At 47.1% G+C, this 14474-nt stretch overlaps 1 protein-coding gene across 1 annotated transcript in view; it reads left to right on the top strand.

The window, feature by feature from the left end:
• PRKDC (protein kinase, DNA-activated, catalytic subunit) overlaps positions 1–14474 on the top strand; it is a 3362625-nt gene that overhangs the window by 502643 nt on the left and 2845508 nt on the right. Inside the window, exon 19 of the mRNA XM_069621025.1 lies at positions 3607–3693. Within this exon, the coding sequence (XP_069477126.1) occupies positions 3607–3693 (87 nt within the window). The remainder of the gene's footprint in view (positions 1–3606; positions 3694–14474) is intronic.

Below are 14474 nucleotides of genomic sequence, written 5' to 3'. Positions count from 1 at the left end.
CGCCACCACAATTACCCATGGCCCAGTGCAACCAATACCACAATGCAGGCCCCAACAGACAGCACCATGTGCACCCATCATGCCTTCAGAATCAGTGCCAGTGTCGCCAACCATGCCATCAGTAGCAATTGGCCCTAACGCCACCACTTTTGGCTGCAGAGACAGCATCACCAATCAGGCTTACATAAGAAGCATCACTTCCAGAAGTGGGCCAAGTCCTGTTTTTGTTAACAGGGGTGTAATCCACATGTTCTTAATACATTCCGGCATGTGACATTCTTGAAGTACAGGTTGTCAAATTTAGTTATGGCGGTGATCAGGATGGGGAGGCATGCCTTCACAGTAATCGCCGGGCAGACATCTCCTGCACAACTGGTAGGTTTGAGTTTCCTAATAATATCTGCCATCTCAACCTCTGTAATGGATCTAAAACTAAACTCTGTCTGACCTGACTCCTGGAAGGCCTCTGCAGAACTGCCTCTGTTCCGTCTCCCATATCAGGCATGCTACTTTTGCTGTTAATACTTTGTTTGATCCTATGTAGCTTGTTAAACAAGGTCTCTTGGATCGAGGCACGCCAGGCCTTATTTTCCGAGACCCCTTCCGTCCTTTTAGAACATGGGTTCTCTAACTCCTTCAGTATTGTAAATGCATAGATTTTTGTGCCTCAATTATTGGCATTTTGTACATTTTGGCAGCGCTTGAGTATGCCTCCCTATCTCTGGTACTTTAGATTTAGACCAGGCATCAAAGAGTTTCCTTTTGTTTGCTTTCAACCTCTGCAGTTCTGGTGAATACCATACATTTACTTTTTTCATTGGCACTTGTCTTGACTTAGATGGAGCAAATGTGTTGACAGCTTTCGATACAACATCCTGGTACATAAAAGCTACGTCATTGGCTGAGTTGGCATTCATTATTTTCAGTGCTAGGCATGTCAAAAAGGCTTCAATAGCCTTTGGGGACAGCTTCCACAGGTTTCCTGATGTTATCAAGGTTCTAGTCGCTTTTTTCCCTACTTGGTTGCTTGGACAGTACTGCTTCAAAATTGACAAAAGTCGTCCGACAATGGGCAGAGGGACACAATAGGCTCACTAATCACTGTATTAAGTGTTCCAACCCAATGTAGTGTATTTTGTCTAATATGTGTTACTTCATGTATCTGCTGCATAAAGCCCAACTCTTTAAGTAGAGATTCGACCCTCACAGCAACCTGATCAGAACATCATCTAACCACATATTGAAATGGCCTACAAGGATAAACTTTGAGGTATATTTCAATAGGGGGCGTAACATATTAGCCAGTTGATCTGTGAACTCCAGCATAGGTGTAGGTGGTCTATAGAGTAAAACTAAGTTGAGCGTGGTGTTAGCATTAGTAAGAACTTTAATGAGCGTAATGTAACAGCCCTCGGGTCCCACGATTTCTGCTTCCCAGACCTGTAGATCCAATGTATAGATGAAAGCTACTCCACCACCTTTGCCATTCGCTTTATCTGTCTGGAAAAGGCCATAATCATCAGGAATTGCTAATGAGACGGACGGACCAGCCGCTTTGTGCAGCCAGGTCTCTGTCGGGGTAGATATGTCAATTTAATTTGAAGTGACATAGTCTGCTACTTCCAACCCATGTTTTATTAATGATGTAGTATTTAAAAGCATAAACTTAATCTGGTGTACATTAGGACTTCCTGATAGAGATGTTAGGTGTAATCTAGATTCGACATTGTGAAGTACCTCTCTGGCCGCTCTGGCCAATGTAGTGCCACTCATGGTGTCCACATACTGACATCCTCCCCGTAGGCCTGCGTTAGCATCCATTCCCGTTACGAAGTTCTCAATATGACAATCACACTCCTGATTGTACTTGACAGTCCCTACATAGGTCTCCGCCGCTTTGCTGACCCTGGGCAAGTTGTTTGCAAAAGAAGTCTGCTCCTGTTGCTCTCCTCCCTGAGCCTCGGTCCCTCTCACGGTTCCTCTCTGGAGCGTCTGAAAATCTGGTGAGTCTGTCCGTTTTTACGCTACTAACTAGGAAGCTCTGTGACTGAATACTATATCGTTCAGATAGATTCCTCTGAGTGATCTGGATGGCTCTGCGCTTCTACCTCGTCACAGTTTCTTTCTTTAGATCTCCTTTGTATTAATCCCCATTCTTCCTCATCTCAGTCCTTCCTACTACTTGCATATTAACGAAGTGTATAGGATAGGAGGGTAGGGGTGAGGAGTGTGGGGTGAAGGAGAGGTGGGGCTACAAGGTGGATGCCACGTTCTCCCACAATAGTCCTCACTGGTCCCATAGGGGGTTCACCCTCCCATGAGATCCACCCGCTGAATACCCCCCCCCCCCCCCCTCCCGGGGACTATCTGGTAGCGGCCTCACCTCCACGGCCTCATGGAAGGGGATGCCCCTATGGAAGCAGTGATAACATCCTGGGATTCGTCACAGCAGATACAACACCTCATTTTAAAAGGTTTTTACTCGTTTTGTCTGGACATCTAATTTAAGACTGGCACATTGGATATTGGACACACTATACAATCTCGCCTTTGTTAGGACTTGAAATGCAATAAATACACAGTGCAAAAATTCAATGAGCAAGCTACTAGCCAGCCATTAAAAAGTCACTCACCACCTCAATTCTATATATACACAGAGCATACAGTTTCTTACTCCTCAAGAGTCCAATCTCACTAGCCAATGGCGAGTGCACATTTTGCACCCTGATAAATATTAGTTTCATGCAATATCTTGTTTGCTGTGTGCTTGCTCTGTGCAAAGGTTATAGGCCACCCGTAGAGAGAAGTGATATGTGGCTTTTCTGAGGTTTATATATGTGTGTTTCCATGAAATGTCTTCTCAGTACTTCTGACTTACCAGAAGGCTTATAAAACCACAGGGTTACTAGGTATGGGTATCAAACCCTGTACAAAATCCCAAATCTGTTTTCACGCAACCATAGTACAGGTTAAGTCGACTGGCAATGTTTTAACATGTACTGATATCAAAACTAAATCTTACAACCATACTAACTGTACCCATCATATTGAGGGTACAGTTCATATGGTTGGATGGTCATTTAGTTTTTCAACCAATATATGTTAAATCATTACCAGTCTACCAGAAGGCTTTCCACTCCTTTGGTGGTTTCTGGCATTCACTGCTGATGCCGTTAATGTAGTGGAAGTGAGGAGTTGCAGAATTTGTGAGGCAGTGAACTGGTCCGGATGTCGGTGAAGTAGGTATGATGTAAGATGAGGTTGTCTTCTAACAGGGTCCTGTAAAATAGATTTATGCTGTCCACATCCCGCTGGGATTATGTAAACAAATGTATTGAATGGGCGTGTGGCTGAGTGAATTATCAAGCTTGATTGTCAGTTTGTCTTAGAAACGTTACATTAGTGGACATTTCGGAGTGCATGGATTACTGCTTTACCTATTATGGGACCCTAATCCTCTTGTAAACTCTGAACAGTATCCCCTAAACCTTGAGTTCAGTTTCTCCCAAAATTGCTGATAATACGAAAGCCTAATTGACCTGATCAATACCTGGCTTGCACAGCGCTTGCGTGATGATTGCCTAATATTCAGACTTTTATTTGCAGGGTGTTAATCCAAAGAGCAACAGCAAATGTCCAGAGGATCCTGAAAAGTTCTCCTGCTTTGAACTATTTGCAAAATTTGGAAAAGAGGTATGTAAACCAATATCTCATGTGAAAGTTGTCTAGTTCTCATGTTGTGTTGGCACATTGAATGCTCCGCTTTTGGATTTAGCATTGAACATGGACTTGAACCTAGTATCAAGGTGAATCACCTAAGTAGGGAATATCAGTTCAAATGTATGAGTTCCTTAGTTTAATTCAGAAAAGGGGGTAAAGTACTGACGAACGCACAAATGGTGCTACAATAATTTGAGTCTGTTGTCATACCGGATTAGCTTGTGCCTTAGTAAATGTGTAACTTTGCTGCAGATTTGACTTCCAGATCATTATCAGACTTTCCTACGTAGATAAAATGGTCCAATGTGATTATAGCTCTAGTGGAAATCTTAAACGACTAATGTGCCTTTTATACAAGCTAAGAATAAAATAGATCACAAACACCCATTTTTGGGGCGGCTGAAATTGTAACCAGTCAACGTATTCCTTCCTGTTACATGTATTCTTGAATCTCAATGGGTTGGCACGTACAGTAGAGCATGTTGTCGCAATCATTGGAGTAATGAAACCGTCTGGCCATACTGCTTTCAAATTGGGTGGAAAAGCATGGTTTAAACCTTCTCATGATTTTAAGGGAGAAAACCAAAACCCACAACTATATTTGCTGCAATGGGCAGGGAGAATCTGGAATACAGTGGCATTTGTAGATATTACAGAGCCTTTTGCCATTGATCTTTCTTTTGCCTTGGTGTCTGGGTTGCATCCCACTGTGTGCTGTGTAATCATTGTGGATTTTGATCCACCTCTCTGAAATAGGATTATGGTTGGATTATTTGGATTCCTGAGTGGATAGTGCCAGAGTTATGCGCTTGCCTATGACATGGGGCATGCCTGCCCTTAGCGAAACAGAAACCCAACTAAGCCCTTAAACCTTCTGCAGTCAATGAATTGCTTACCATTAATTAGGGTAGTAATTGCAGCTTTTATTACAGTGCATAGAACTGGGACTAAACTGCTGTGAATCGCTTTATAAAATGATGTTGCGTCTCAGTACTTTAATTCCATTGACTCATCTAGTTGGGCATAGGTGTATTGAACGGGTAGAGAACTTTCAGGATTTATGGACTTGACATTTCAGTACTCTACTGAAGCATAATGCATGCAGTAATATTGTGTTGGGGCCCATTTTGATTAACACAATTTGCTGTGAATGCTTGGATGATGCTGGGCTAAGGAGGCATAAAGTGATTAGGGCATGCATTTTCTCCATTGGCACCCTTTTCAGCTCCCGTTCTACACCAAATCCAAAATTCCCTCCACTGCTGCTGACTAGAAAAACATTAAAACAGTCCAAAAGGGGCACATAACCTTTAAAACACAAATAATACGGGTGAAGCTTCCAACACCCAAAAAAGCACCTTCTGCTGTAAAGGAAGGGCAGCATAAGGCAATCAAAGAGCAGCACAACTGTCGAGGCCCCTCAACGGTCACACCAGAAAAAATACAACCCACTAGGGAAAAAGGCCCAGCACACCTCTTGCAAGGAGTATACATTTAATTCTCATAAAAAACAAGCACAGGATAGCAAAGAACTCTGCTGCCACGGAGCGCTTTGACGAAAACAGCATTAGCAACAAGTTATAAAGTCACACAGTGTCATGAGTGACGTACACTACATTGGTTACATGTCCAGGTGGTTGATTGATGAAACCCTATGCATATACGACCTGCTCCATAGGGGAGGCCAGGCCATTAGTCCCAGATTCTCCTGTCCATCTTCTTCCACGTGGGGTTCTTCTTTGTACATCATCATGCGCAAAGCTCCTAATTGGCAATTATACCACAAAGCATTACATTCCATATTTGTGGCCTAATGTGCACCTGGTACTGCAGATATGGGCGCAGAGGATACTTTCGAGGTCACGTTAACTTGCAAACCCTTCCTAAATCTCCACACTCTGTTTTTAGGTTTGTTATTTTTCCCCCGTGGCACCTCGCAGCACAAAACACAGGGATCTAGGATGTCGTGCCTGCTGTGATCTTCCTGATGAAAGGGCAATCTAACAGCTTTATGGTCGGTGGTCTGGGGCTGGCTGGTACCCTGGAATGCCGGGGTCTTGGCACAGGGATATCTGTGCACTATAATTTAGGGCTTACACTGGTGAAGGTCGGAGGCTTGTGGCCTCCTTCTCATGGGATACTTTTTCACAGGGAGTTTTCGGCCCCCTTATGGACTTGCAGGGTGCATTCCTTCTGAGCTACTAGTGCTAATTGTATGAAACAATGAAAGGTTTACGAATCTCTGTAGGTTTGGTCTTTCTCACTGCTGCCCATGCTAGAACCTGACCCTGCATGCACACACTTATCTTTATATTCTGGGTCCGGGCCTACTGCCCTGGCTGCAGCGCGGCGCTAGGCCTCAATTTCAAGATGTTTTCTAAGATGGTGTTTCATTCTCAATGCAATCTATATAAAAACCTACCCATTTTTCGATTCCAAGATGGCCGCCGGCAGTGTGTAGACGTGCCAATGGCGGTCCCTGGACCCGACTGTTGAAGGCGCCCACCACCCCTTCAGCGGTCCCCCCCTGGATAACGAACTCATCCCCGCGAGGTTGCAGAGACAAGCGGAGGCCCAGGAGAGCCATCCAGATCCCCCGCGGTGGCTTGTGGACCTCAGTCTGGGAGGAGGTGGCGGCCGTCGGCTCGCGGGCTGACAGGAATGGCCGCGCCGGTGTACAACGGCGCATTGGGTGATCCGGCTCCGCTGGCGGCCCCATGGAGCACGGGACGGCGGAGTGAGGCGGTCGCCTCAAAGTTGAAGAAGCGGTCAGAGGGGCGCCCAGCGTGTGGTCTACCGCGGCAGGGGCTCGCGACGGGACGTGGGCAGCCTATCAGAAGAGCGAAGGGGGGCAGAGGCGGCCCGGTGGGCGGCCCCCCCCTGGCCTGCACATCTGCGGCTGCTGGATCCCCGTCCTCGCGGGAGGTCCACCGGAGCTTGGGCGGCCGCCGCCCTGGGACACGAAGATCAGTTGGAACAGTTGGTGACCGCCCGGTGAGTGGAGCCCGGTGGCGGGGTGCCCGCGAGGGGACGCGGACCAGCATAGGAGTGGGAGTGGGGCGGGAGCGGCCTGGCGAGCTGCCCGCTCCCCCTGTACATCTGAGCAATGTTCTGGAGGCAGTCAGGAGGCCCCGAGCAGCAGGGAAAATAGCTCTCAGCTGAGGCCGCCTGAGGGAGGAGGCAGCAAAGCGTGGCGCAAGGCTCTCGGGCATGACACGGCCGCGTGGGCGGCTGGGGTGACGGGGAAGGGGACGCAGAGCAGGACAAAACTCTCGCTGGGTGGGGCGCCGTCACCCCATTACCAGCTCCATCTAGACCACAGAGGGAACTCTCACAATCCTCCTGTCCGGCGGAGCCCGGCGAAAAGCACAGAGCGGCTTGCAGCTCAGAGCGGGGAACCATCATTGCTGCCCGGCGGGGCGGCCCGGTGACAGACGAGGGGCGAGGCCCTGGACTGCTCCCATAGGCCTGCTACCGGTAGTTCAATCCGGCCTTAGCGAAGAGATACGCCAGCGATATGTCTACCAAACCTAAAGGGAAAGGGGGGAGGGTGCTGCAGGCTGCTGAGGACACTCAGGGCACCCTCCATGCGATGTGGCCGGCGCAAAATCAAAAAGGACGACCCGGGGCCACTGGGGGTTCGGAGGGAGAAGCGAGCACCCTAACTGCAGCAGAGGACATGGCGACAATGCCCAGACGAGAGTTCCTAGGAGAGTTGCAGGCCCTACAAGTAAATCTAGCAAAGACATTTCAGGAGCAGTTCCAGCTGATGCGGTCTGACCTTAATGAAGCAATAGGAGAAATGAAACAGGAAATGAGGCAACTAGGAGAAAGGGCAAGCACTCTGGCGAAGGGCCTCCAAGAAACTGACAAGGACACCACAGCTAGGCAATAGAGAGGCTGGATACAGCTACCAGAAATCTCGAAATACAGTTGGAGGACTTGGAGAATAGATCACGTAGGATCAATATCCGGGTGAAAATGCTGCCGGAGTCGGTGCCCGACAAAGACTTGAAAGGGGCGCTCCAAGGTGTCTTTGTGGAAATCCTAGAATAGAGCAGCCCTGAAGTGATCGAGTTAGATCGTGTTCATAGAGTTGGCCGGCCAGCCAAGGGCCGGTGGCCAAGGCCAAGGGATGTCTTAGCAGCATTCGCTCGGTAGGCCCAGAAGGAGGCGGTCCTCAAGGCGGCGAGACAGCGTGAACCCATCCAGTTTCAGGGCCAACAGATTGTGCTATTTCAAGATCTGGCGAGTAGCAAACTTGTGAAGAGGAAGCAAATGAGCCCGCTGCTACGGCTCCTTAATGAGAAAGCAATACGATACAAATGGACCTTTCCGTTCGGGCTGCTATTTGAATGGGAGGGCTCCCAGAGGTGGATTACCTCTCTACAAGAAGGGGCTGATCTTTTGCGCATCGACATGGAGGACTCCCCTTCAGTTACGTGACTGGGAGAAACGAATGACCAACCAAGACGACGGCATGGGAGTGGTCAACAGTTGGGGACAAGAGAAGACGAAGACCACGAAGCGGCGACCCACAGAAAATCCAGAAAGCTGGGGGACGCAGGAAGGGGCTCTCCGGCTAAGTCTTAAGTTGCTACGGTAGTCTTTGGGGTGGTGGGCCCCCATAGGGATACGGCAAGCTAGGGGTTTTCATGCGGAGCAACCATGTTGGAATCGGTAAGGGCGAAGATGCCCGAGTTAGGAGTGGAGAGAACGTGGGATGGTATCATCCTTCTGGAGGGGGTAGAGGGGGGGAGGAGAAGGGGGAAGAAGGAAGGGGGTCGGCAACAAGCAATTGTTAGGGGGGAAGAGCAGACAAGCGCCTCCACATAGGGACACCATCTCTTTGATAGAGATCATCTCAGGTGTCTGACGCATAATGTGAGGGGTCTGAATACCCCTCTAAAGAGGAAGAAACTAGAACTCTTTACGCAGAAGGAAGGACCTGATTTAATGGGGCTCCAGGAGACTCACCTTTTATACAGGGATCAGGGCAAGTTGAAACTGTGTGGTTACGATCGGATTCTCCACGCTTCGGAGCAAACTAAGGCGAGGGGGGTGGCCTTGGCTATTAAGAACACGGTTGATTTAAAAATCTCTGATATAACTAGGGATAAAGAAGTAAGGTACATTGTGGTAAGGGGGACACACCTTAAGGCCCAGTACACACTAGCGGTGGTGTACGCACCGAATTCTGGTCAGGAGCAATTCTTGCATCGAGTCCTGAAAGTACTGGAAGAACAGGCTTGGGACCATATGGTTTTATTGGGAGACTTAAATATAGCCTGGGACAGGGACAGGGAGAGGGACAGAACTGGTAATCAGAGACGGGGGAGGCGCAGTAATGTCCACGGTTGTGAAAAACAGGATTGGTAAAATGGGGTTGCGGGATGCATGGAGGGAGATGAAGGGAGAGGAGGAGGGTTATACCTTCTTGTCAGGGGTACATGGCTCCCAGTCCAGAATCGACTAGATATGGGTTTCGGCAGGGTTTTTAGGCTCCATACGGGCAGTTTACACAGGCCCAATAGGAATCGCGGACCATAAAACGGTGTCGGTTGTGCTGGATCTGGGTCGGAGGGCGAGGGGGTGTGGGGATGGAAAGTTCCAGGAGCCATCCTCAGAGATTCAGAAGCTCAGGGAATTCTTGAAGAGAAGATTAAGCTCTTCTTCGCCACTAATAGGAAAGGGGACACAGGAGAGGGTATTAGACGGGACGCCTTCAAGTCTACACTCAGGGGAGAAATAATCGCATTGTCCGCTTTTCGAGCGAAGCAACTCAAAACATTGGAAGCTCAGTTGGAAGTGGAGGCGGCTAGACAGGCGGCAGGGGGCACCCCCTCGAGGAGAGCGATGCGGGAATATAGGAAGGCGGTGGGTTAATTAGAATTATTGCGGACTAAAAAGGCAGAGGGGGCGCTCCTAGCAGTTTGGCAAAGATATTATGCAAGGGCCAATAAGGCGGACGCCTTTCTGGCACGCCTCTTGAGGGGTAAAAAGACGAGAAACGTTATTTCGGCGCTGCAACTAGGCCCGGGTGAGCGCGTCACTAGGCAAGAAGACCTGCAGAAGGCCCTGGCGCAGTTTTATGGCTCCCTATGTGCCTCACAGTACCCCCAGATTGATAAACAGGAATTATTCCTTCAGAGGGTTTGGCTACGGGAAATAAGTAGAGACGCGAGGGAAGCCCTCAACAGAGAAATCTCGGAAGAGGGATTTAGAGGGGTTATTAGGGTTCTCCCGTCACACAAGGCTCCTGGTCAAGATGGCTATACCACCGCTTTCTATGAATTGTTTATTGCTCAGTTAGCCCCGCACTTAACATCGCTATATAATTCATTTCGGCAGATCGGTCGAATTGCTCCGTCCATGGAGGAAGCCAAGGTTACCCTTATCCTTAAACCGCATAAAAACCCAGAGGAGAGAGCTTCGTACCGTCCTATAGCCTTAATTAATATCGATGCGAAGATTTACACCAAGATCTTGGCGAATAGACTTGACTCCATCCTCCCGCACCTGATCCACCCGGACCAGGCAGGGATTATCAGAGGCAGGCAAACCGCAGACAATATTAGGAGAGTGGCCCACGTAGTCGAAAAAGTACTGAAGACTAGCATTCCCGCAGTCCTAGTAGCACTGGACGCGGAGAAAGCTTTTGACCGCGTGGAATGGGCTTTCCTATTTCGGGTAATGGAAAAGATGGGCTTCGGAGGGAAGTTACTGATGATGGCCCGGACTAATTATCAGGCTCCATCCATTCGGATAATGGTAAATGGCACGGCCTCAAGGCAGGTACGCTTACAGAGGGAAACTAAACAAGGCTGTCCGCTCTCCCCAATCTTATATGCAATCTATTTGGAACTGCTGCTGCAAGCAATAAGGGAAGCAGCGGAAATCCAGGGCATCCCCTTTGGTGGTGAGCAGCAGAAAGTCGCAGCATTTGCTGACTATATGCTGCTTATGCTGACACCGCCAAGAGATTCACTTTGAGCTAGTATTGCCCTATTGGAAGCTTTTGGTGAAGCGTCGGGCTTAAAGATCAACGCCAACAAGTCAGAGGTGTTAAATTTAACATTGGGGGCGACGGAACGGGACAGGCTGAGGGGGAGCACCCCTTTTCAGTGGAGCCAGGGGGGGATTCGTTACTTGGGGGTGAAAATCACGGCGTCCCTTGCTGGCTGGTATGGGGCTAATCTCCCTCCCCTCCTTGAGGCAATTCAGAGAGACTTCCAAACATGGCGAGGCCTCAGGGTGTCATGGATGGGGCGGATAGCCGTGGTAAAGATGGTCACACTCCCGAGGCTTTTATATTTATTCCAGGCGATGCTGCAGCCGATCCCGGCGAGCTTCTTTAAAGAATTGGGGGCACTAACTAAGGGTTTCATATTTGAGGGGAAAAGGCCTAGGGTGGGAATTAGGCTTCTGATGGCGGCTAGGCGGGAGGGCGGTTTGGCCTTGCCGAATTTCAAGCGTTATTACGAAGCAACCCAAATCCGCATCATCAGGGAGTGGCTGAGAGGAGAGGAGGCTGCGCACAACAATATATGGGTGAGAATGGACAGGGCGGTGGCGCATCGTAACTTGGCGGAAGTGTTGTGGCTCCCCAAGTTGCATAGACCCCTGCATCTATATGAGAGTGCCATTACCAAACTTGTGGCCGAATGGTGTTGGACTAAGGAGAAGTGCTTCCTAATTAAAAACGAGCGTTTTTTGCAGCGGATTCCATCTCGGCATTGCGAGCTGTCAAGGGGCTCTTGCCGACTATAACTCACTTCCTGGAGGAGGCGGAGCAAGCAGAAGCACGTGACAAATCACGTGACACATCTCTCCTTCATAACGCAGAGTGAACCACCCTCGCGGCGTTAAGCCCGAGGGAGTAAAGCCCATCGGCTGTTGTGCGGCTGTTTGGCGTGTGGGCGCATATGGCCCTATAAAGGTCGACACATTACATCTACAGTGGAAATCGAACAGAGCCTGTACTATCCAACAACAGGTGGAGTGACACTGAGGTAAGGGGACGCACTATACCTGTACAGTATCGTACTTCAGCTTGTTTACCGCGCGAGACTGCAGGATATTTTCTTCCATGTATCACGCTGGTTCTACCCATTAAGACTTGGGACACATTTACTTCTCTGAACTTTATAAGGGGTCCATTGATAGATCAGCGTGATATACACATCCTAGACTACAAGGATCTCTGATATAGTAAGTGTCCATTTCACTCAGGTTTCTAACTACTCTACACACATCATTTTGCACTTTTTTTTTTCTCTCCACAGTGCACACATTATAGAGTGCTCTGTGACCAAAAAAAAGAGCTGAATGAAACTTCGCAGCACAAAAGAAATGGCAGGAACAGGGGACAGATCGTATTTAAGTAAAAATCAAGAAGTAAGTATAACAACTGCGCAACATGCACAGGAGAACATACATTTAAATACCCTGCAACAAATCCAAGTACTGGTACATGCCGAAGAAACTCATAGCACCCCACTAAAAAGCACTATGGAGAAAGATCCAAACACTGCAATAGTGAACAACTGGAAGCGGGGCTTAGAATATACCATCACAACAAAAAGAATACAAAGTAAAATAGAAAATCACTTTGGGAAAAAACGATACAAAAGTCACAGTGACATCGAAGGAGAATCACTCATCCTATGGGAAGACCTTAGGCTTTCCCAAACCCCGGCTTCTAGCACAGAAATACATTTCACATCAACAAATTTGGAAAAAGAAGCCCCCATTCAAATTGAGGAGGATAATGCGACTCCTCCATCGCCACAAAACCTACAACCAACAAAAAATGTTACAAAACCTTTTCAGGAACAAAGTGAAACAGATCTCAAAGACGATGAGAAGACACAAACAAAGTTAAACACAGACACATTGAAAGCTTTGAACTTCGTTCTTAACTCTTTAGTTTCAGTCTTCGAGATGTTAAAAGGAGAGGTTCAATCGCAAAACGGGACATTGTTCGAAATGACAAAAGAAATCGCAATATGCGACTCCACTTTAGTGGGTTTGGCAAATGCTATTAACACAAAACTGAGCACTCCAATTCAGGCTTTAAACCCTGAGATTGTAAAGCAAGGACTTGACATCTCCTCCATCCAGCAATCTTTGATGGAAAAAAATGAAATCGGTAACCTTAACAATAGATTGTTGCAAGAGGTTCTCTCAACTTTGAAAAGACATCCTTCCCTAGTCCAAGCAGAGAAAACCCCAGAAAAAAATCGGGAGTATTCACTTGATGACACACTGCTTTCAGACTCGATAATGGAAGAATTTTTAAGACTTGCTACCGTAATGGAGGAAGAGGTAGAAACTGGAAAAAACATACAAAAAACAGAATGTGATAAACGAAAAAACATACCAACGGGTGAACCCCAAGAATGGCAAGAACAAGGGGAGCAAACATCAAGAGGTAGAAGAAAAAGAAGGAACCGTCTTGTAAAGAGAGGGAGATCCAAATCTATACACCCTAAAGGAAAAAAAAAACAAGACAGAGGGCGGAAATGCGACAAAGCCGATAAAGAGAATGGAAAAATATATCATGTAATACAGCCACAGTAATACAGTATTACGGGCGACTTTAAAGTACCGCAAAATCACACAAAGGAAAATAAATCTATTGCAGAAAAGGGAAACCAGAAGCATAAGACTATCCCTAAGAAAATCAAAGTAATGGAAAGGAACGAACTGGATGACATAGCTTTAATAACAAAAGCAAGCATCGGCTTGCAAACAGAGGAGGAGACAGAGCAAAAGGATAATCCAAAAGAGGAAAACAAAGAAGCAGACAAGGATCTGAAAGGACAGCCAAATTCAGAGAAACTATCAGCGAAAAACAACTCAAATGCTAAATTCCAAAAGGAGCCCACAACAAAAACAGAAAAATGGGCCCCTATCTTTCTAAAAAAAAGCCCCCAGCTCGAAATAAATAAATCCAATGGGAATGCCATTGCTCTGTCATCAGGAGAACAGGAAAATCGCCCCTATTTTCCTATTAAAGAAACAGGCGGCCGCCAAAGACCCAAGCCTAATCTCCCCTAATCCAAATGTCCTAGCAAATATAGTGGGAAAAAACATATCCAAAACAAATGATAACAAAATTCAAAATCGAGAAGGGAAATTTACGAGACTTGTCATCCCTACAAACCGTCAGGAGAACATATCAGACACTCAAACCCCTTCTATACTATGTGTTCAGTCAACCCAAAGCATACAAATTGAAAATACCATCCAAAGAGTCTGGTTGAGGTTGCGCTCAAACTATAGGCAACATAAAGCTTTGAATCGAGGAGTAATTTTAGGCATAATGCATAAAATCAAAAATCTGCACTCCTTCGATTCCGGTAACATTGAGAACGTGAAATTTCCAATGTCAAATGACCCATTTTTGGTAGAACTCATATTGACGTCTGAAAATGCAAAAAATGCAATCCTACAAAATTCAATTGAATTGGAATCCTATGGTTTAGAAGTCTCATGCAATGATAGGAAATAAAACATCATGAGCGAACACCATAACCCTGTATTCCCAAACAAAAGAAGAACATCTCAAAATGAGGCGATCCTCACAGGGAAGAGAAACTCAGAAAGAGTTCCCATGACAAAAGATAATACCCTCGAGCTCCTTCCAGAAATACTGACAGAAGTACTACAGAAACTGGGGTTGGGCACGCAGCGACTTTAGAAGGAAAAATATAAGTATCTTTAGTTGGAACACAAGAGGCTCTAGTGTC

This window comes from Ambystoma mexicanum, chromosome 5q, assembly GCF_040938575.1.
Source record: "Ambystoma mexicanum isolate Mex_15411 chromosome 5q, UKY_AmexF1_1, whole genome shotgun sequence".
NCBI lineage: Eukaryota > Metazoa > Chordata > Amphibia > Caudata > Ambystomatidae > Ambystoma > Ambystoma mexicanum.
This window is presented reverse-complemented; position numbering and strand designations above follow the sequence as displayed.